Source organism: Rhyacophila brunnea, unplaced genomic scaffold, assembly GCF_057557595.1.
Source record: "Rhyacophila brunnea isolate RB1 unplaced genomic scaffold, BYU_Rbru_1.0 scaffold_6, whole genome shotgun sequence".
NCBI classification, from domain to species: Eukaryota; Metazoa; Arthropoda; class Insecta; order Trichoptera; family Rhyacophilidae; genus Rhyacophila; species Rhyacophila brunnea.
The window spans coordinates 16,906,346-16,930,954 of NW_028233276.1; the positions used below are offsets into that span (position 1 = coordinate 16,906,346).

The 24,609-nt window shown below is 34.6% G+C and overlaps 1 protein-coding gene across 1 annotated transcript in view; it reads left to right on the top strand.

The window, feature by feature from the left end:
- The first annotated feature begins 280 nt into the window (after positions 1-280).
- The window catches only part of LOC147065306 (uncharacterized), a 34,090-nt gene continuing 9,761 nt past the window's right edge, over positions 281-24,609 (top strand). Inside the window, exons 1-4 of the mRNA XM_085956459.1 lie at positions 281-2,478; positions 20,617-20,818; positions 21,682-21,843; positions 22,993-23,123. Coding sequence (XP_085812585.1) covers positions 433-2,478; positions 20,617-20,818; positions 21,682-21,843; positions 22,993-23,123 — 2,541 coding nt within the window. The 5' untranslated portion in view covers positions 281-432. The remainder of the gene's footprint in view (positions 2,479-20,616; positions 20,819-21,681; positions 21,844-22,992; positions 23,124-24,609) is intronic.

A 24,609-nucleotide genomic window follows, 5' to 3' on the forward strand; every position in this document is an offset into this window, starting at 1 on the left:
ATCTACGATGCACAGACCTTATAGGCTCCCGTTCATTAAAAAATAGTTTAAATATACTCATTAAACCTTAAAAATCACCTAAAATTAATATATATATATATATTTAAATATACTATTATAGATATTTTTGTATCGCGTCCCCTGAGTAGTGTAATTAAAAATAATTGTTTTAATTAGCTGTCGGTAGCTTATTAACTAAACATATTTAGATAATATAACAAAATAAATATATAAAATAAAAATATATTTAATATTTATTTATTTACAATAATAATAACTTTAACAAACCGCGCCACTTTGCCTTGTGATAGCCAAATTAATCGAATCAAAAGAAGCATACAATTGAACTGACACTAACGAAATAATTCTCTGTGGTTTATCATACAATTATTGTTTGTCTCGTCATTGACAAAAGTGAGATTAGCTGTCAAAATGCCGGTGGTGTCGCCGAGTCGGTACTCGACGGCGTCCAACAACTCGCTGTCGTCCGGCTCGTACAGGTCAACCCTGAGCAGCTCCAGCTCACTGGACAGGCCGTACTATTCTTCCGCTAGCGGCTCTTATATAACACCGAGAAGCAGCTCTTTGCGGAGTGCATACTCCGACCGGGCCGCCAACTCTGTGACAGAATACAGAACACACTCCAGGTTGACATACGATGGCGACAGAAAGATGTCGACGTATTCGAGCGAGTACACCAGATACGTCCCGAACGCGGCGTCCGATTCCGATTCGGGAATATCGGGGGTCTCTAGATTCGCTTCTCGATCCGGATCGAGGTCTAGGGATACGTCGGTCACCCGTAGCGAATCTTCCAAATCTTCCAGGAGCGACCCGCTCCCCAGGTCGTTCCTGGAGATGTCCACCGCGGACTTCTGCAACAAGTACTCTCCGGCGAACTATATCCCCCGGGCGCAGCGGCTCTCCACTGCTGTGACCGGCCCCAACGGCGAGGCCAACAACAAGGCCATCAAGGCTTTGACCGGAAGGCCGCCCCCCTCTTCGAGGAGGCTCAGTCGAGACGAGGTAAACACGGTCAACCCGCCCGATGTCCTAATAAGACCCATCAAACGCCTTCACGATATTACTACTAACAGCACCCTAGTTAACAAGTGTGTTTCCCAGTGTGATACAGGCAATACTAATATACACTCAGAGAGGCTGACCCCGCGCTGCTCGTCCACCGCTTCCAATCCTGCGGCGTCGACGACTGCCAAGAACATCGACTACCTGGCGCAGAGACACAAGGCGCAACTCTCCGCGGCCAATCCCAGAAGTTCCACATATAGGAAACCCAATAGATTGCCGGATGGATATCGCGACGGTTCCACGGTTTCCGACGACAACGGCAATGACTTGCAGCTTTCTGTATCAGAAATCCGTCGCAAATTTGACCCCAAAATGACTGTAACCAGATTGCCAGCTAGGGATACTTTATACGATTCCTCTAGCGATAATATTTACAATCGTGTGAGGAATCTAGACAGTGGAGTATCCTCCGATGGTAAATATGGTAGCTTGAGATGGGAATTTTTATCACCGAGTCCCAGTCCGAATTTGGATTCCAAAACAGGACTGAATAGCCAATCTGGTTATACGATTAAACATGCCACTGATCCTGGCAGTGATATATCTACTGTATACATTGCGGGAAAAATGACAGCAGATAGAGTGCCTATAGATTCCATCGTCAAAAGCCAGCTGCAGCCTGACAATGCCGTTGGTAGAATCTTGGAAAAGTCCACCACCGTCTATGTTGGAAATGGAGACACAAAACCCACAAACGTTAATAGAGGAATAGAAGATTTCACAAAAAACGTCCTAAATATAGAAATAGGTCAAAGCGAAAAACCGGACGAGGATGTGTCTATTAAGAAAAGTACAGCAAATCATACGTCAGATTTTGCTTCATACATACCAATTTCAGCTACAAACGGCATTCACAGTAAACTAAACGGTAGTTCGGATGCCGATTCAGGTATATATAAATATGGAAGTTATTCTGAGCTCAGTAACAACTGCACATCTGAATTGCCGTCCAAATACGAAAATGGTTCTTCTGCCAAAAGCATTAGCTGCCTATTGGCTGTAGATGAGTGCGATGGATCCAAGTTGAGATACATAGACTCGGAACCTGGCTCCGAAAGCGATGTGAGGATATTCGCAGACTACAACGGCAAAGACGACTCCTCGGGAGAGGAAGGTTTCGAGAACAAAACATTCGAACACGAGAACGGGCATCTGTTAAGGAAAACGAACGAAAAACTGGCGACGGAATTCGTAACTCCCGTCGATTACAAAAAAATGAACGGAACGACAAAGCTGGTGAACGGATTCAAAGACCACGACGATGAGATCGAGGAGGAAACCGTCGCGAAGTCTACGGCCGAGGATGTGAGTGGCACTGTTCCGGAGACGCCGGTGGCGAAGAGGAGGAACGAGACGGCGATGACCAACGGGGACCTGCACTATCAAAATGTGAGTATCTCTCTCATGTGAATGGGTTCTTTGTGTGATAGAAAAGTAGTTTTGATCATTTCTCATTAACAGTCCCTGTTTGTTAACTCTTTGTGTGTGGTTTTTCTATTGTACCTGTTCTTCTTTATATTATATATATATATTTTTTTTGATTCGTAGATGATAAGATTTTTTGTGTTCAATTAGGAATCAGCAGGTCCATTCCAACGGAACACTTAACTCCAAAATCATGCAACATTTTGATAAAAATGCTATTATGTATGTATTTTATGCATTTAGTATGAAATAACACTTTTAACGTTAGTTCAACCGGGTTCTTAGATAACAGCTCGAGCTGTCATTTTATTGTGGCGTTATCGATAGTATCTACACTGCGAACGCAGAACTCGCCCAAAGCACAACAAGTTCGAGCTTCAGGCGAAACATGAGTACAAACTGCATTTTGCACATGGAATACATCCGTAACACATTGGGGCTATCTCAGACCTCGTAAGTGTAAAGAAATGCTATGATTGGGTGTTATGGAGTTATTTAGTTGGAATAGATCTGCAGGTGAGCACGTAGTACTCTCACTTGGAGAAATGTATGATGCTATAAATTAGCGACGCAGACGAACAGAGGTTACAATTTAGATAATACAATATGTGGAAATTTTTCGTTTTTGATATTCCAGTTTTTATATTTATTTAACATGTATTTTTACAGATTTATTAGCATTTTCTAAAGGGCGTACGCGCCTGACTGACATTATGTATTGTCACAATATTACTGACCATCAATAATATAATGGCTCCATTTATAAGAATCCTGCAATTAGAAAATGCGTACATTTCAGTCAACTTATGTAAAATATCAATTATTGATCTTCATTTTTCAAAGACGTTTCATTTATTGGTATTATGCACTAGGTACATAATATCACTAATATAAGTACGAGTATAATATAAATTAACAGTATATTAATTAAAATAAAATATGTCTGCCATCGTATTATTGCAACGAGACGTATTTACGACACACTAGTTAGTAATGAACCTAGTATTGAACCTACCCTTTATTTATCAAATTATTTAAGTAGTGATTTATTAATTAATTCTATTCACCAATAAATTTGACGGGATGTTTTTTTTATAAAACGTTTGCTAGATTAATAAAATATACATCTAATAAGCCAGTGCGAGATGTAAATTTTAGGCAGGTAGGTAACGGAACAAAAATATATAGATTACAATAATAGGTACTTAAAGATACTTAATAAAAAAAACACAAACCAAAAGGGGCTGCACTTTGCTAAACGTGGTTAAATATTACTAAACAGATTAGAGGCTATCTTTGAAGGGTTTTTTCAAGAGAAATAATATGTTGTTGGCAATGACATTTATATGGACGAATCATCTGGAATAGAAAATGACACTCACTTTATTGTCGGGTCTGCCGAATGGCATAATCTGTTCTAACGCCATTACAATAAAGGTGATATTGCTATAAATTCCTGATGCGTTTTGTTGGGTCTGCGAATGGTTCGGTTCGAACGGGTTCGCTCAAATGAACATTGACATTAGAAACACTGCTCTAACGCCATTACAATAAAGGTCATATTGCTATAAATTCCCTATGCGTGATATCGCATAATGGAAATTGCGTGATGTCTACCTATACATGCGAATGCGCGAATTTACTTGCAAGCTACAGTATTGAGTGCGTCGTCCATTAATAATGTCATTGGTTGTTGGCTATTCGTCCAATTCAAACATGCGTTGGAAAAACACCATATTATAAATTACCAGTCACGTGATTAAAACTCCACAATGCGTAGCTTTCTGTCATTACGCCCTGCGCTCTGCGTCTAAAATTTCTTTGGGTCCGATGCTTCACTAGCGCAGAATATTAATTGCTGTATCTATCTCGTAACTCTAACATAGCAATAGCCTTCTATCTTAGTTAGGTATCGGTTAGGTATCACAGGTGGTTGCTTATTTTTTCATAATCTAGTCCAGACACTCGGTCGGCTTGAAAGGTATCTGTCGGTGGCGAAGGGCGGAGGTAGGCTGTTAAGATTCGACATAAATGTAGTGCACACCAAACTTTGTCAGTCATACTTATCTATTTTCATTGAACTAAGAATACAATTTGCAGATGGTGCTGTATAGTTTTTAAAGTTCAATTAAACCCTGCATAAAACAAACCATAATAGTTTAGGTATGCTATGGGCGATCCAACAAAAATGGTACCTTCACTCTTTTTCAGTCATAATTATTTGTTTTCGTTGAATTAACAATAAATACATAATTATTACAGAGGGTGTTGATTACTTTTTAAAATTCACTAACCTCTGCCTAAACCACCAAACCATAAACGATAAAAATATTCCTCCATCTATAAAATATCTAAAATTATGTATGATTTCATGGAATAATTTTACATTCTTTATAGATAAACGAATTCTTTTTGACAATTATTTTCTATGGCTTGGATTCGGCAAGGTTTAATTGAATTTAAAAAACTAATATACACTATTTACACATTGTAATCTTAGTTCAATAAAAACAAGAGATTTTGACTCTTTGACTGACGAAAGTAAAGTGTGCACTATTTACGTCGGATCCTACCTCCACCCTGCGCCACTGGTATCTGTTGTACCTAATTGAAAATAAAAAGCACATCTTCTAAAGCCAAACGGTGTTACACGTGTTTTCTTAAAAAAATATTAATTGACAACGATTACGTATTACGATTTCATTTCATTCTTAATGATTATAATCACCCACTGAAATTGTGACACTTTTTTAGAATTCGTATTGCCACGCGACTGTAATGCTACATCATAAAAGCGCGATATCTTTTCTTTAAAAACTGCTTCATCGGAATTTTGGCATCGTGTATAAATGTATTGCCAACCAATGTTGCTGTCCAGAAAATGGAATAAATAATCTTTAAACGTCTGGACGAAACTACGAGTCCAGACAATCGGACTAAATCTATATAAAGGTATGTCAAACCTCGACAGAATAAATTGTTGGAGTATAAACCTAGGCATTTACTCTATTTTATTTGTATCATCCATTCAGAAGGAAGCAGTGACGTCCCGTGGGGTAGGCAGGTCATGCGATGCACAGGGGCGGTACTAATGAAGGAACGAATACAAATATTTTTGAAAGCAGTGACGGTTTTTCATGAATCAGGCAGGCTACGCTGTTATTACAAAGTATCGACAACTCGGTTTAAAAAACAACAACAATAATATTGTATGTATTGTAATAGGTACCCACTGTAATACTTACATATTTTAATGGCAGTTTACCACACAGGCAAATTTTTCACAACAATGCCTCCAATCCTGTCAGTGCTACAAACCTCCACGTACCTACCTAAAATCATCACTGTTTGAGAAGAGGTTACGTGAAAAAGCTCTAATTCTCTAGTAGATGGTGTGTACATAATATGCCAATTTATAGATTTTTCTGTTTAATGTGCCGGCTAGACGGCAGCGACTTGCATGCGCGGTATAGTTTGTGCAAAAATACGGAACACTTTTTGATGGCTTTTCAGTTTGCGCGAGCTACAGTTTTCCCGTCCATACACACGGGCTTTCCGATACAAACCGGTTTGCGCAGGTAAGCTTGTGGCGAAGCATGAGCGTCTAGCCGGTGCTTTAGATAGCCAAATACAAATAATAATAATTACAAGATAAAAAGAACTTTTTATATACCACGTTTTAATTTTTTTTTTGTTGAATCACATAAACTTGACAATCCTATGTATTAATAAAAACTTTTTATTGTACCTACTTGATAGAATTACTGAATAAATATAGAATATTGAAATGTCATTTTGACAATTCATATTGATTTCCATAGTAACGCACGTATACATTAATAATTTCTTAGCAACCAACAATAATAACTTTCCATACAAAACAGAATTAACTGAAAATTAATTCAATTCTGCTTAAAAATGGCTAAAACGTGGTAAAACAGGTAACTAATGAATTTGCAGATAATTAAAAATGAAAGGTGGCCGCATTCTAAGTCTGCTTGAAGGCGGTATTTTGCTTAGGGACGTCACTGGAAGGAAGGACCTAGCGCACTTTTTATTGATATAGTTAAGATGTTGTTGTTTTCAAAAAGTCATTGCAATACGCAAGTGCCATCGTTGTTTACGAGATCGTCGATCCGTTTGCGCAGGTCGTTTTGTTGTTTTCTTTGTGAAATGCGCTCACTTTCCTCTGCAAGTTTTCCGGACATGCGCACTCTCCCCGCTCGGCCACGCGGGCTCGTCGCGCGCCGGAAATAGAATCGACATCTTGAAAACATTTTCTTCTTCCTGCCAATCTGGTTTTCTTCCTCTACGTCTCCACTGGCGCGTCGCTTTCTTCGGGGGAAGTGCCCCGCAACTGACGGAATAATATGTTTTCTTTCGTCAATATTGTTATTGTCCCGTTGCCAAAAAATCGGAAATATTTCATGTCATCTTCTTAACATGTGGGGCAAGATATTTGGCTCTCCGTCGTTCAGATACTTACTCACGTACGATAACAATGAATGACAATTATTTTTTTTACAGCCAAATTTTCGTGAAAAATATCTTCGAAAACACGCTAAGTATTTGAAAACAGATTTCTCCTCAACCCAAACTTGGGCAGGCTCTTACTAGTAAATTAAATTAGTATCGTCCATGTCGACTTTTGAATCGCAAACACAGCATAGCGTCCTTGCTAAGGTACCTACTGAAATGTCGGATCGCAAGAAATTTAACTTTAAGTGCAGTGGCGATTTTCTTTGACGCAGATTAAGCAATCGGTTCATCAGAAGATTTAAAAGGGGCCTCGCAAAAGTTCAAACCAGTCATACAGTCACTAAATTATACATACCAAAATTTCTCACAAACCGAGTATAACATATCGCCCAAAGCATAACAAAATCCCTTCAGCGAACATCGAACGGGCCCACAATATAATCACTCAAACAGATACGTACCTACTTGTACACAACAAAGTAAATCACTAGCATTATGTATCTATCACTGTCTTCTTTATAACTTGAAATCCTTTTTATTTATATCAAATCAATTATTTTTATAAATATAAATAAAAAGGATTTCAAGTTATACACATTTATATATTTTATAAAAATCGATGTTTTTTACAATAGATATAAAAAATATTAAAACTATGAATTAGTCAAAAATCGCTTAAGTGATGCTTAGAAAACTTAATAAACTAAATTTTAATAATGAATATGACCATAAAATATATGTATTAATAGGGTGCGGTCCGATACAACAAATCACATTTTATTACATTTTTTACAATTGTAAGTTTGTCTTTAACTTAAAATAAAAAATATTTTTTTTTAATGTTTCCAGATACATATTTATTCATTAATACAGTTGAAATTGTAAATTATCAAAAAAATGTCTCAAAAATTGCAAGCTTCGTATTTTCCCGCTAGGTGCCTCTTTAAAAAAGGCTCAGTGAAGACTTCGCCTTAAGATGCATCGGAAGATTAATTTGTATTGGATTATAATCGGAATTAGATTCTAATTTATAATTTGACGGATATGCTTCGTAATTAATGAAATCGCAACTTTTACATGCATTATGAAAATTGTAATAGTGTTTTGTTACTGCTCATTATATCCTAATAAGTAGGTAAGTATAATGAATACCTGGTTAGAGTTGGGTATTTCCCGAGAAAATCTCAATCTCGAGATTCGGGATTTCCAGAGAGTTCTCGAGAATTCTCGAGATATCGGGAAATTTAAAAAAAAATACCAATGTTTTTTTTTTCATTTATGTAAGAAGACAAACAAATAGAAGTAGGAAAATAAAAATAATTCGAAACATTACTTATTAAAATAGGCTTTCAAAAAACACAGACTGTCAATCACTGCGTCTGATAATCGCGCACGCTTTTGAGGCACAAAATTCAATGATGTTGAAAAATTGCGCTCACTTTGAGTCGACGTTGACTTAATTGTGTTAAATACCCCGATCAATCTTTGAACGTTTTGTGTTTTCTGACCACTTTTTCATATAGAAAAATCGTTTTTTCAATTAATATTTGATAATAAAGAAATCCCGAATCCCGAGAAAAGATTCTCGTGATCCGGGATTTCCCGAAATGTTAAAAATTTCAATTCTCGAGATTTGGGATCGAAAATCTCGAAAATTTCTCGAGAATTCCCGAAACCCAACTCTATACGTGGTTAATTACTGCCGAACTATCGATATTTCTTGAAAATAAAAATAGAATATACCTATTATCTAATAAAAATAAAGAATAGAGATGTTGTAGAAAAATCTTCTTCCAATTAGAACAGATATAGGTTTTTCAAAAGAAAGTGATAACTACTAAAAAATTACACAGGCCAACGATCAAATTAGCTGACCATTTCGCATTGTAGATTAATTGGTAAGAAACTTCACACGTGTGCCTTCAGATTTATTTGCTTTGGTTGCACCGAGATAAATAAAGCACCTTACTTACATTAATGTTATACAATTCAAAATAATTATTTAGCTTCAAAAAATTAAATGAACAATTGTGTGATTAATGGGCTCTCCGGGGCTCGTAATGTATTATTGGGAATCATCAATAATAAAAAATAGTCCCTTTGTCCTACTGCGTGATGCGGTGAGGTGTCTCCTGAGTTTTAGTTTAACTTTCCCTGTGCAGCGGCTGGTTTAGGGACTTGGAGGCCTAAGGCACTGCCTGATTGTGAGTCCTCCCGATAAAAAATAAAATCAAAACCATACGTTCCAATAATTACCAACGCACCTTGTAAAATATCAATAAATCGGTATAGGTTGGTATATTGTTGTTTTAATTTAATAAAACGCATTTTTTTTTGTAGTACTTATTCCACTTTTAATCAATAAATTAGGACCGGTTTCGTCCGCCTCTAGAGGGACATTTTCAACTGAATACATATTTTTTTATAAAACAATATTTGTCAAAGAAAATCCAAAGCGACAGAAATAATATAACAATAGGTACATAAATTATCCGTCCAATAATACCTTCCCAATAACAAATTAATTTAAAATTAATGAGGTAGGACATAAATATTTCATACTACATCAGGGGCATTAAACAAATTATTTTTAAATATTAACAAAACACAAAATATGAAACAATCAACACTTACAATAACATTAATATCAACAAATATTTATGATTAATATATATTGATTAAAAGTGGAATAAGTACTACAACAAAAAAAAAATCGTTTTATTAAATTAAAACAACAATACAATGCAGTTCCACCATGAATTGTCAGTTAACAAAATAAAAGAAAAAAAATAGGTTGGTAAAATTTAATAATTGTATGACCGGTTTTAGCTGTCTAGAAGCCTCCTTTTAAATTTTTTGACGAATCGATTGCGTCATCTGCGTCAAAGAAAATCACTACCGTCCCTTTGACGCGTTCATTTGTTTATTATCCACTATTTATTACCTGCCTGTGTAGTGAAGATTCATGCTAAGTATATATATCATCTAGATTCTATAATCACTGGATTAGGTATTGTGTATGGATCTGATTCTATTAAAAGATCTAATTGTGGAACCACAGACGGTAGTCGGACATTGTTGGAGAGTGAACGAGAATAGAATGCTCACTGAATATCCTACGATCTTTCCTATGATAAGTTTCCGGCGTATAAATGTATGTATGTATGTGCTTCTGCATACATATATGGGTCGCGTTCTATGATTATTTTTTTTTAGATAATAGTTGACAGATTTTCTACGTCATAAATAAATGTACACACGTCACACTGGTATAATCTATCGGCGTGTGTCTAAAAACGCCACCGGTTGTATCAACACCGTCTATAGTCAGGCCGCGGCACTAAATGGCGAGTTAAATGAAGATTTCCGATTGCATATCTTCTTTGTTCTGGCAGAACACACTAACTGGTTCTCCAGTTTTGAGTAATTTGACTTTAAAGTTGTTAAAATGTTTGAAATGGTCTACCATGTGAGTTTATTAAGTAATCGTAAAAAGGATGACTTTAAAATAAAGACTGTTTATTTATTAAGAAGGTTTCCATACGGTTAAGTTTGAAATAAGGAACATTTTGGTATAACTAACTCAATATGTCATTTTTTCGAATTAGTGTCTTCTGCCAGAACAGTCACGATATTATTTCGTTCATTTTAATTAAATTATTATTAATTCCAGCACTACTATCGAAATTCATGGTTTCTTGCCGCGGCCTGAATATAGTGGGCCTTGAGTTGTACCTATGCATAATAACATTGTCACAATGAATGACTGGACATTCGAGTTATTTTTCCTTGTTTAACAATCGATCAGACCAGGGAACATACACATAATGAGAAGTAAGTTGTTTTCTAGGTGACAAGGGTTAAGTGGAGAAATATGGGATAAACTTAAATACGTGTTAAAGAATATAAATTGTTATTTTCAATAGTTACGTCTGTATCATACATATTTACATACGTACATCATTTAATATCGCTAAGTCGGTGACACTCGGCGCGCTGTTGTTTTTCTTGTGTTTTATGACCTAACCGTCATAAATTAATAAACCGAATCCGGCTTCTAAACCTTGTTCCATGGCGACTGGTTTCCTCATGTGTTATATGGATCAAATCAATGTGGTTTCTTTTGCCGTGAGACACAGACTTTTCCGTCGACCCTCAATCTGAGAAAAGGGGTTTTTTGTTTCCCTGATAAAAAATATTTCAAACACCTCAATACCCCAAGGTTTTTAAAAACCGTTTTTACATTATTAAATGTGTGTTAACCAATGAACGATTGAAGGAAATATAAAGTGTCGAACTCTTCTCAATTTGAATTCACGTGCAACATATCAGTTGCCGTTCATGTAAGCACGCTATAGTAATAGACAAACGTCTGTAGAGATGTTTCTACAGCCTGGCTATAAATATTTGTCACTTGTGAGCCAGTCTAGCGGCCGAAGTCGCTTTTAGCCGGCCGCGTTTTCCGCTAACCCCTTCTCTACCGAGCACGACCTTTAGCCGATTTAAATATATCGCGAAATAAAATCTATCGGTTTTCAACCCTCTCGTGAGGGATTTTTTTATAATTTATTAAGTGCATAACGATTCAAAGTATCAAGACCTCTGTAGCGTCGTTTACCTGGACATCCGGAAATCCATCCAGGACTTGGACGGATCATAGTGTCAAGGACGTCCTTCTTCTGCTCCCGCTGATTATTATTTCTTCTGACTGCGTGTGGTCAAACACCGCAGAATCCATTATTCTTTTTAGTTTTTGCGATCCACGCTATTATTAACATACGTATCCAGCATTACAGATCTTGTCTTTTGCTATATTTGCAAACAATGTGTAGGTAACTAATGTGCGAAAACATCTTCTTGGCTACGCTTCTAGGCGCTGTTGTTTACTAAATGGGAGGAGCTTGTTAGTTTATAATGGAAGTGCGGTTAAAAATGGGCGGAGCATGTTAGTTCACAGTTTTAACACGTAGCCAAGAAGATGTTTTCGCACTATACCTAGTAAATTGATGTATTCAAAAAAACAAGATTTTTAAGTCATCCCCCTCCCGGAAATAACTGTAGACGCTCTGGGATGTTAAAAACGTTGCAGCACTAATTGACCATGTTTTTAACAATACGACTTTTTCTATTAGTTAATTCATTTGCCGGTTATTTCGGGTTTGTTTAGCCCGACGAGTGGGGTGACTGATTTTTATAAATAAATCTTCGAGGACAGTGAAAGCACATGTTCAATTTAATTCGTTCGGCTTTCGTGCGTCGGACACTTTTCTTTCGGTCTCACGACGTCGTCTTATAATGTTTGGAAAACGTATGCTGCGAAAGAAAAATACTTCTCTCTTTTCTTGATATTAGAAAAAAACGCACCTTGCACTATCGCTCGTCTGTCATTGCCATAATAATGAATAAAATCTACGACATTCGTATTTATTCATTTACACGTTCGCAAATTAAATAAATTGAATAGCCAGCGAAAAAAAACTAAGCTCGAAACGCTTTTGTTTTTCTTTATTTGAAATTGGCAATTCGAAATATTGTTGTTATATTTGAAACTTCCATGTTGTCGAATGTTGGTATACAAAATTAATTATAAATTTTTCATTTAAACGAAATGATGAAGGCCTCGTCGAAGATTCCAAGAACTTTGTACAAATAATGTTTTTATGTAAGATTCTATCACATTTAATTTATATTTCGATAATAAAATTAAAACTCAACTTTGGCAGATTTGTTATATTTTTCGTTCTCATTAGGATTTTATCGAATAGTTTGGGCAAAATACTTTTTCTTCTCTCTATATTAATATTATTATCTTGATATACCTTCTCCGAAGACAGGCAGAAAAATATTTTTTGGATTAATAAACTTATTAGTTTTTGCAAGAACAAGTTGATTTTCTACGTTTATGGATGTTGTGGTTGATATTACTGTGGGTGGGGTGCGGGGTAGCAGCGGTGGCCTCCATCTGCGGATTGGTATCTGGCCTGTCAACACCGTCGCAAACTTATCAAGGTATAATATTATCATGGTGTCTCTAATTCCACTAAGTTTCCACTAAGAAATCTAAACCATAGAGTCTCACATAATCAATGGTGTAGTGAGGTTGGCGCTCCGCAACTTTTTTCCCCAAAACATAACCCCAAAATGTTTCAAATATTTTACATAGGTACAATACTATACACATGCCCAATGGGAGTAAATATTCGAAGGAAACGATTAGTGAATTCGTTTCCATAGAATGAATTTAATGGGATAAATTATAGCCTTTTTTTGAGTGCTTTATCCAGCTCGATCATTTATACATGTCTATCTTGCGTCAAATTAGTGACTGCATGGCTAACTGCTCACTAATTTTGTTTTAAAATTCTTTTAATTAAGTAAGTACCAAAATATTATTAATTATTGATTGTAAATTTTTTTTCTCTACTAGTGATCTCTTAAATTTTCATTGGATATCAGAAAATTGTCAGTAGCCAAATAAAAAGTGGAAATGTGGATATTTAGGGTGGGTGTACCTACTAAGAATATTAATATTAATTAGCTCTCCGGAACTTTCTTATTTTACACCACTGGTTTTTGGCTCCACAAATGATATTGTGTCTGGTTTAAAATCTCTTTTAAGAAAAAAATATAGCCAGTTATTAACTCGGCGTATAAGAGTTAGTTTTTAATTCTTAATAAATTATTAATACCACAGATGGCACTGCTAGTGTCAAATCTATAGAGTGTAGATTGTCGACGAAATAATATTGAGCCACCAGGTAACAATACAAAACGTCTACGTTCACTCATGCTCAAAGATTGAGATGGTATATCAGAAAGTTTGGCCTGTAGAAAGAGAGATTCAAGTGATTTTTTTGACAATTTGACAGAAATTCCAGAAAGATTTTAGTATGGTTATATCAGTAACAATATTATAATGACTCCACGTTGGCAACTCTTAGTAAATAAAAGTAAAACGGCGGCCCACTGTTTTGGTTTTATTTCTAACTTACGTAGTAAGTATTTTAGATGGTTCATTTAAATAATGATGATTCATTGTACAAAAAACTTCCTTTCAATTTCTAACAATGTAATGCAAGGCATGTTTATCTCAGTATCATCCTGGCAAATACTATTAAGTGTAAAACTTAATGCAAATAAATCTACAATACGAAATGACTTGCAGGATATTTAATCATTATCCTTAGTAACATTTTTAAAGCTTCACTTTCATAATATATTTAGGCTCTATTTTAATAAAATAATTTCTTCACATCTTAATATACAATCCTTTCATCGATATGGGTTACTTTCCATAGATATGCCTTTGGTATATTGATTATCCATATAAGATAATCCGGTTGGTGTCTGGTGTGTGGTGTCTGGCTGTAACTGAAATGAAAATAAATGTCCATTTCTGTTATCCATTATTCGTTAACAGTATCAACTGTGCACACATAAACTACCACTTTCGCTCCTCTATGGAGCTTATTTGCGTTCACCTAGTGGAAATTGTCTAAATGATTTTGTTTTTACAAGAAATGGCTGTTAGCCATTCGCACACCCTGGTGGGTTGTGGATCAAACACACTTGTGAATAATCCAGATACAGTATTCGAACCCACATTCCATGGCTTTAACAGCGGACACTCTGCCACTACTCTACCGCAGCCAAATTTTATGTTACCAACTAACTTGTAATAATGCATTGCTACCTACTAGTGTTGTGGCGATAGATTTTTTGTTTTATACCGTCACCTAACACCATATTATAGGTCGGAGACGTTATGATAGCAAGGCTGTTAAATCGTGGTCTTCTGCTGCATCTGATAGTGTGTCATCATCCAAATCTCCTCCAGTAAACGGTTTGCACCGGAGACAATATGCCGTGGAGATTTTCACTTTTTGGATCGATATGGTTAGTTGATCGAAAACGTCTATGTGTCCAAGATATCTCTTTTTGTTTCTATCTGCTATGACTAACCAACCTATTGGACATTTCAATTTCAGGTGATATTTCGTAATTGAGTTGTCTATGTTCAAAAACTGATAAGTCCAAAATTCACTAATTGTGATAAACAATGTCTTGTGTGTCAAGTGTCAAGGATGGTGTTGACCAATAAACCGTTTATTATAATATATATGAGCAAAATTAAATTGAATATATCGTTATTTATTTCCATATCCATAATAATTTATTGTTGATTTTTTAAGACGGAGGGAGGGGGCAGGGCCGGAACCCTGAACCCCCCCGTATGTGTGTGCCTGGTTATTCGTACGGTTTTGGCAGGTTTTAGAGGATCATTACATATTGTGTATAAGAATAATATCTAGGCACGTATTTTATATTAGATTTTAACAAAATATAGGACCTGTAAGTTTTTGAAAATAGACGTCTCAATTATTATAAGTCGTTGGTGTGTTTATTTTCTACGTTCTGTTCTATTTCATTTAATAATTTATTGTACGTTATGTCTTTAGTAGTCTAATATATCTCGCACTGGTTTCCGTAGATACGTGTCTAAGAAGATTTTGAAGATTCACAAATTGTTCAAAATATGAAACAATAGTGATTCACATTTCAATAACAAACTTCGCAAGCGTTTCTGGAAATAGTTCACTTTTCATGAGATCCAAAATACAAGTTATTTTCACTTTTTGAGTGTCTGTTTTGTTTGATAAAGTATTGTGAACATAGCAATGCACATACCAGACTAACAGCTGATATAGTGGACTGTCTTAATATGAAAATATTATTCCAATGGATAATCAAATTACAATATTCATTAGAAATAAACATACAGGATTAATGACATTAAGGGTATTGAAAAAGCTCTGCATTGTTAGTAATCCATTACTGCTGGACAGAAATGAGAATCGTTGTACAGGAGGTTAGAATGTGGAAAGTTACATTAAATTTATTAAAATCATTAAAATTGTCATTAGTCATTTTTGTTTCATCGATAAAAGAGTTTGGCGTTTGGCGTCTGACATAAAATGTTGTAAGTAACGGGCATATTTGTAACAACTGACATTTTCTGCAAGAAAAAAATTTAATTTTGCAATTTATGATGTTGTATAAGTGCATGCGGCTAATATTATTTATTGTGGATGATTTTCATTTAAAATAGTTGCTAATTAATAAAACAAGTAAAATCTACCTCCGGGTTGTCAAACATCATCCGATTACTTTTCAAACTTTTTATGTGCCCGAAATGTCAAACTTGATAAAAATGTTTACGGACAAATTGATAGACAGGTACCTAGGTAGTTCCTATATAAATATCTGCATAGATTAGTGAGAAGTCTTGAATGTATGTACATAATCATTTTGATTTGGTACCAACTTATAAACAATTTTTACTTTGGGATTTTATGTTATTGAGAATATAATTATAATTTTCCACTTCTAGTTTAGACATAATTCAACATTATTATTAAGTACTTATCTATATTTAACTAACATAACATGATTATTATTTCAGATATTGTATTATATGGTTACCTATTAATATTGTATCATATTTTAATAGTTATTATTGTGATGTGCATGTGTTTGGTTTTTCTTTATGATGGGCTTTGGGCTATACTTATGTATATAAATGATAATATTATTGTTACCTACTTATATGATATAATTTCATGACTTGTCATAACTATTATTAATTATAAAAACAATATTTATTTACAATATGATCAAAATATGCATTAAAACTATATTTCGATATTAAGTAGGAACCTATTTTATAATATTGTATAAATAAGAGGTTGCCATGACTACATACATACAAAATCTTCTTTATTAACATACAATTTTGGTTGAATTATTAATTAATCAGTATTTTTCAATTTCTTTACATGAAGAATTCCATAGAAAAACTTATTTAACATTAAGTATATGAGTACATTTTTTTCTCTTGATTCAACATTACAGAAATCTCTTTACTTCCTTATTTGTAGCTACATACTGTCATCCTTTTACCATATTATTTTTAACCTAAAAAAATGTGATTTATTAGAACTTGACTTAGTGGTGATTTTACTTATGAGATGATCGCAACCGAATTGAATGTGTACGTTCAAATGACACTGCTTTTACTTGTGCGACCATTGTAATGAACAAATCCATGTACTTACATGCTATGCGATAATCGCATAAGCGAAAACACCACATAAGTATTGTTTTTGGACGAAGGTTTTCTATCTACTTATACTAGGTACCTAATATGGTTTCCAGACGTTATGTGCATTAAATTATTCAAAAATATCCATTCAACATGCAAACCTGATACATACGTCCAGATTAATATGTTTATCATGAGGCGATTAAAAAAATCTCAGACAACATTTTCATGATAAGCTTTAATTATTCTATATTTGATGTTGACAACCTCTTTCCATTCGTTGACGTGCAGTATTGAAGTGCATTCAAAGATTAATTTGAAATCATACAGATTGGACTTTGCAGCTTTAAATAGTGGGCGTATTGTGTTCCGCTCATATTGCAAAATCTTTTTCAAATAATCAGAAGTTAATCTTTTGCCATATTCTGGGTAATTGTTAAAAAAAACAAACAATTGCAGATGTGCTGGAATTCATTTTATTGCTTCCTACATTTTACTCACAATGATAAATCTGTAATGAAAGTGTGTAAGTAAAATGGCAGCTGAAACAAAGCTGTGTTTATCTAATGGTTAAAAATACATTCAGTGTCATAAACATTTTTTTATAACTCCGCAGAAAGCAAGGACTAAACATCGTAATTCATATTTTAAACTCTCTTCTCCAGTTTTATTCATATGAATATTTTTTCATTTAATAAAATTAAAATTAAAGTATGATTAAATATTATATTGTAGTAACATCTTATCCGCAACAGGAGAAAGAGAATTTAAGGATGCAATTTATTTTAATAATATTTCTGTATTGCATTATTTAAGTATTTTTTATATATCTTCATATATTTATTTATTTAATATGTAGTATTAAAACGCCGTGTAATCGTATTGGACACTGTGATTGGAATATGAATAATGAAACTATTAATAATCTCTCGAGCGTGTGTTTCCTAAAAGGCATAGAATATGCAATTTATCTGCATGAATGCGATGATTATTTAATTTCTTCGATGAAATTACTAATGTCGAATGATTGATAGTAATATAGTTAGATATTAAATTGCTAATGCCATTATCAATTATATTGAATTGCTTATTACTATGAAAATGAATGGTTTTTAGATACGAGGGTGGGTCAATAATTCCTTAGAAAAAAGCATTAAAACAGTTTTTATTTTTGTATTTTTTTTTTATTTCTCAACATAATCTCCTTGGAGCTCAATACACTTGGTTAGACGTTTCTCAATTTTTTTTAAACCGTCAGAAAAATAAGTTTTCGGAAGGTCCTCAAAATAAGCATTTGTCCGATCGATGACTTCTTCATTTGAAAAAAAACGTTGTCCACTTAGCCATTTTTTTAAGTTTGGGAAAAGGAAAAAGTCACTGGGGGCTAAATCTGGCGAATACGGTGGGTGGTCGACCAATTCGAACTTCAATTCTTCAATTTTAGCCATTGATCGTAAACATGTGTGAACACGGGCATTGTCCTGATGAAAGAGGATTTTTTTCCTGTTTAAATGAGGCCGTTTTTCTTCAATTTTGTTTTTTAGCTGGTCCAATAAAGATGCATAATAATCCCCTGTTATTGTTTTTCCTTTTTCCAAATAGTCAACGAAAATAATTTCACGTGCATCCCAAAATACAGTAGCCATAACCTTACCAGCTGATTTTACGGTTTTCGCCTTCTTTGGACATGGTTTGTCTTCGCAATCCACTGCTTTGACTGTTCTTTCGTCTCGGGAGTATAGTGGTATATCCATGTTTCATCTACAGTCACAAAGCGACGAAAAAATTCATCCGGATTGCGTTGCATGAGCAACAACAGGGCTTTAGAGGCCACCACCCTATTGCGTTTATTGTCGACTGTGAGCAAACGCGGCACCCATCTTGCAGAAATATTTTTCATGCCCAATTTGTCATGTAAAATAGAAATGACGCTACCTTTTGAGATCACTGTAACCTCAATTATCTCACTCAACTTTAATCTTCGGTCACTTAACACCATATCGTGGATTTTATTGATCATTTCTGGTGTAGTCACCTCTACAGGACGTCCTGAGCGTGGTTCATCCTTTGTTGATGTACGACCACGTTTAAATTCATTTAACTAGTTATAAATAGTTGCAAGTGAATGAGCAGATATGCCGTGAACTAAATCCAACTCATTTTTTATTTCTTTTGCTGTTAACCCTTTTATATTAAAATGTTTAATAACAGCTCTAAACTCAATTTTCTCCATTTTCCATTTTTCCATTTTCCACAAGCAATTTTTTTTTTTAAATGTACGAGAAACACACAACAACCCGACCAATCTGATTGAAACTTCGCAGCATACTGAATCGGTAGTGCCGCTGCATGAAAACAAACCGCTTACAGTACTAGTCGCGCCACCTGTCGGCTTTTCTAAGGACTTATTGACCCACCCTCGTACCTTTAATCGAATGGTTAGTCATATTTAGTTACTATAACCATATTAAGACTGTAACAACACAAATTTCAATTGCCGTAAAAGTTAAGATCGGTCTCTAAAATTTTTGCTTTTGTATAAGAACCCGAAACGGAATTAATTATTCTTTTTGAAGTAAATCTTTGTCTGTTTCAAAATTTTCAAAAGTTTCAAAATTATACGACATGAGTTGACTTCTTTGATGTTGTGAAAATGCAATGGTACAATTTTGCATTTTTATCAAACGTACCAATTATTGTACATTGATGGAAAATTTACATACTATTGATCTGCATTACTTTAATAGAGTTTTGAATTTTGAATATTTTAAAAAAGATAATTTTAATGCCGGTTATCTCCATTTTACAAAATTGTCACTCGATATTTAAATGATCTTAATCGTCACTCGATCTTCTAAAACTATTGAATACTCCATTGTAAGATTCATGCACCCATAATGTGTCTAATCATTTAAAAAATCAATTCTCAAAAAAATCCTATATACCAGGAATTATAGTCAATTTGTATAGTTTATTTTTTTGAATCGCAAACAAAAATTAGACAGTGTAAAAAAGGTTGTTTTGGATTGATAAGGTTTATAAGATAGAACAGCATAATGATCAAAATAATGTATTTACATTCAAATGTTAAAATACATTCAAGTCACCGTTCAAGTGTCCTTTACACCCACTTTGTAAAGTATCTAAAATATAATATGCATTCCGAATTGCAGTAAAAGTAATCAGTCAATTTTTTTACTTGTTTTGTTTATTTGATAATCATTTACATAGTGATTGATTGACGTGGGTGCAAAAATCTTTGGAGATTGAGAAATCGTGGTGGTATTATAGCTGGTACGGCAATTGAAATTTTCCTTGTTGAAACATGGTGACGTAAAACGGTGAAAGGAAATGAAAGAATCGTGTAGATTATTGAAGATACTCCACAGTCTACACTCATATTTCATCTTTTCATCGTTTCACTTTTCTGTGTGAAGCCAAAGTACGGCAGAAGAATATTTTGCGTACATATATCGTTTCATCAATTTGTGTAATAAAACTTGTGAATTGTCTGATTGTAGCAGGACTGTGAGACGAATTCGTCGGCCCCGCCTGCCCCGCCCATGCCCGCCTCCCCCACCTGCGGATCCCTGTCCACTTCCACCTCGCCCTCCTCCTCGTCGACCTCCAACAGCATCTCCAGCCGGAGAAGATCCATCGGAGACTCGGCCGTCTCCAACAACAGAACCTCACATGGAACGGAGCAGCTCAGCAAATCCAGTGGTGAGTGCATACTCTTCTTCCATGATTATTTTTTAAGTTAATTTAATATACATAGTATTGCAATATGTAGCCCTAAGTCATCTTGAGTTTCAGAAATGCATTATTAGTCAGACAGCGTCCGGTTCCGTACTCGGATAATTGTTCACATGGTTTTTTTGAAAAATTGTTACCTACTGACCGATTTTGAAAAAGAATAATATGATGTTACTTGTCTATTGATCATATCAATATGGTTGATTGTGCAAAAACCAACTAGAAAAATAAGACCACTATCGGTAGACTATTATTTATATACAATTTTGTTTCTGCTAACATATATTTGTATTTTTCTGGTTGGCATCGATTTAATTTTGCGGCCCATATGGCCAGGCTTCTAATTTCATTACAAATAATGTTTAATAATACGGATTATATAGTCAAGTGTATCCTTTAAAATTTCGAATAATACAGCCAATTGAATGAGTAATCACAGTGAATTTTTCTTTTTATCCATTCACAAATTCACAATTCAACTGTAAAGTAAACATAATAGGGGAAAAAATCTACGAATTAAAATATAAGATAATGAACTATGTTTTTTTATCTATGGTTAAATCTTGCGTGAAGCCCTAAAGCATGTCACCAAGTTTTCACTAAGTTGTCATTCAAAGAGGATCAGAAAGGATTATACTTTATATTTGCTAATATTGCACGCTTTCAAAATAAAATCTTCTTTGTAAAATTAAATTTTGAACAGGATCTGAAACAGGAATAGGATTGAATATAACTCATTGGTTGTTGGGATATCTATGAAAAAATTAATTCATTTGATGACATTTTGTCAATATATTAGATCGTGGAATACAAATGTATGTTATTTCCAGGTTTGAACGGCTTGAGAAATATAGGCAACACATGCTTCATGAATAGCGTGGTGCAGTGCCTGTCCAATACCAAGCCTCTCATGGAGTACTGTGGCAACATGGACCAGTTCTCGCCGGACATCAACACAACCCTCAGCTGCATGAAGGGGGCCCTTATCAAAGGTACACTAACTACTTACTATTGTTATTTAAAACTTTCAATACTGATGTAATGTTTTTTTATGGTAACTAGCTAGCTAATAAACAAAATTTTATTGTGGCACTTGTATTATTGTAGTGCAGTGTCTTTTGTAACCAATATTAATTATTGTGGTGCTGAGGCTTGAAGGAAAATAAGTAAAATATGTGATTGTAAATTCTACATAACCGTTTTCAATATTCTGCAGTAATTGAGATTTTGTTCTCAATTTGATTCAAACAATGTTTATGTTTTTATTGTTTAATACTAAAATTTATATCTTTAATATCAATTTTATTGTTTAATACTATAATAAAACTACAATATCTTTATACATTTAAGTCCATCAAATGTAATCCAACGTTAGGAATAAAATGCTTATAAGTTGTCATACAAAACAATTACACCCGATCCTCTTTTTGCACAGGGGATATGTTCCAAAGACTACCGTGCAAAACAAAACCGTGTAATAAAAGATAAGGTGCCCATACAAAAATGGTAGATAGATTCCAATACTTAAAATCAACTCAAAATACGAAATTCTTGAACTCAAAAATATATCGAATTTATTTAATATTTATACATAAAAATACCTACATAGTTTTAGATTTAAATTAAATTTAGCAAAGAAAAATATTTATACAGTGTCGCTATTTGACAATAAACTTGACCGTTGGCACGTGGCGAAAAATCACTCTCATCGCTGGAAATATTTAATGACACTGACGCCGAACCAAACCCGAAGTGACTTGACTAGTGGCGCCATGTATGTACGTATGTATATCTGGGCGGCATCCGGTGACAACATATGTATGCACATTGATATTTTTTGATAAATGTATTTTTATTCTTTTTAGTTTTTTTTAAACTGTGTTAAAGCAAAAAAATCAGTGTAAATAAATAATAATCGCTACTTTTTTAAATCCGTGTTATTTCGAAACCGTGCAAAAAAAAGCCTTGCAAAAAGAGGTTCAGGTGTACATATTTGACTCCTGATTCGGTATGCAGTGATGTGAGGAGCTGTTTCTAATGATTTTTTTTCAATCATATCTCTCTTGTATTCATTTAATCACCGGTACTGCACTTTTTTGAACTTACATATTGATATGATAAACAATACTTGCGTTTTTCAGCTTTCTCGACGGTGATAACAGAGTTGTGGAAGGCAGGCGAGACAGACGGAGTAGTCAACACAACTTCCTTGAAAGCGCAGATCCAGAGGTTCGCTCCTCGGTTCATGGGATACAGTCAACAGGACGCTCAGGTTGGTGAAATATCAATAATGACATCTTGGTATCTGCATTAATTTTGTAGAGTGACTGGAATGGTGCTGATCCCCCATTTATGTAGACTTGTCAATGACGACAAAAAAACAATGACGGGCAAAGCTTCAGTCAGATAATATTTATAAACCCTGTGCTGACGTATGCCGATGATATCTCAAGACAAAACAGACATCTGCAAAGCCTGTACACGTCTGTGTGTCGGATTCCTGGACTTTAACTCTGCCAAATGAATGAGTCAAATAATAATTGGAGGGAAATAATTGCCGATGACTGCTGTTGAATTGCGAGACTGCGGCTATTGAATTGGAAAAGCCATTTTGGTAACCAGGGACACAAGTTGTTGCACTCATGACGATGGTGACCATGATCTAAGTCAATGGTTTCCAAACTTTACATTACTACGCTCCCTTTTTAAAAAAATCTAATCTTGGCGCCTCCCCCCCTCTTTATTTCATTAACTACAGACAAATTTTAAAATAGTCAAAAATGTACTAATCCAATAATGAAAAAAAAATATATAAAAATCTACTTAGGTATATTATATTAACTTTTAAATTAATTTGTTTTTCATGCGATGAATGTGCTTGTTTATTAGCACAATCAATTTCAATAGTTGTCAATCCAAATTCATCATCGTTCATTGACAGATGGATTCTATCATGGGTCCCACATCCTCTAGCGGGCCCCCAGGCCAGGATTTTTGGCGGGGCCACCTACCTATCGCTGACGTTAAGGGTAGTGGGGTGCTCTAATATAGTGCTTCATAAATTATACCCGGCAGTTATCATTTAAGTAGGTATATCAATCATCATATAGGTTTCACATCAAATTGCAACACATAACCACATATTTAAAAGCCTTGAAACAAAACAGCGCCACAGGTGACTTTTTTTTACTATTGATAAAGTAATGTGAAAAGTGCTTTAGCAAACTAACCAAGAACTCAGTAAATAGATTTTTGTTTGCTCAATATATCTGGCGCAGAAATCATTTAAAAGTGGAAACATGGCGAACTTTTTTTTTTTTTTTTAATTTTGATTTCCAAAGCTCCAATTTTTAATGAATGCCTTCACTTTGTCTTTTTATATCAGTGAATGCATTAGTGGTCCTTGCATTGATTTATTCACTCATTTTTTTTTTTTAATTTCAACCAAATAGACAAGTTTAACAACAAAATTATCGTTCCTAAACAAATTTGCCTCAAATTTCAACGTAATGATTTTACCCTTTTATTTAACTTTTTCACGAAATAGCCAGCGCGCTTCACAATAGTATAGAAGTGAGATATTATAAAATTAGTTCCATATTTTCAGACAGGTTTGCAAACAACCTTTTATAGGACTGTTTTTTTTATTTAGTTTTCAACTAGCGGCCGTTTTATAAACTATGCATTTGCAAACTGCGAACCTGTGGATACATTAATAATTGTGACAAACTTTTCGCACCTCCCTTTGCAACACTCCG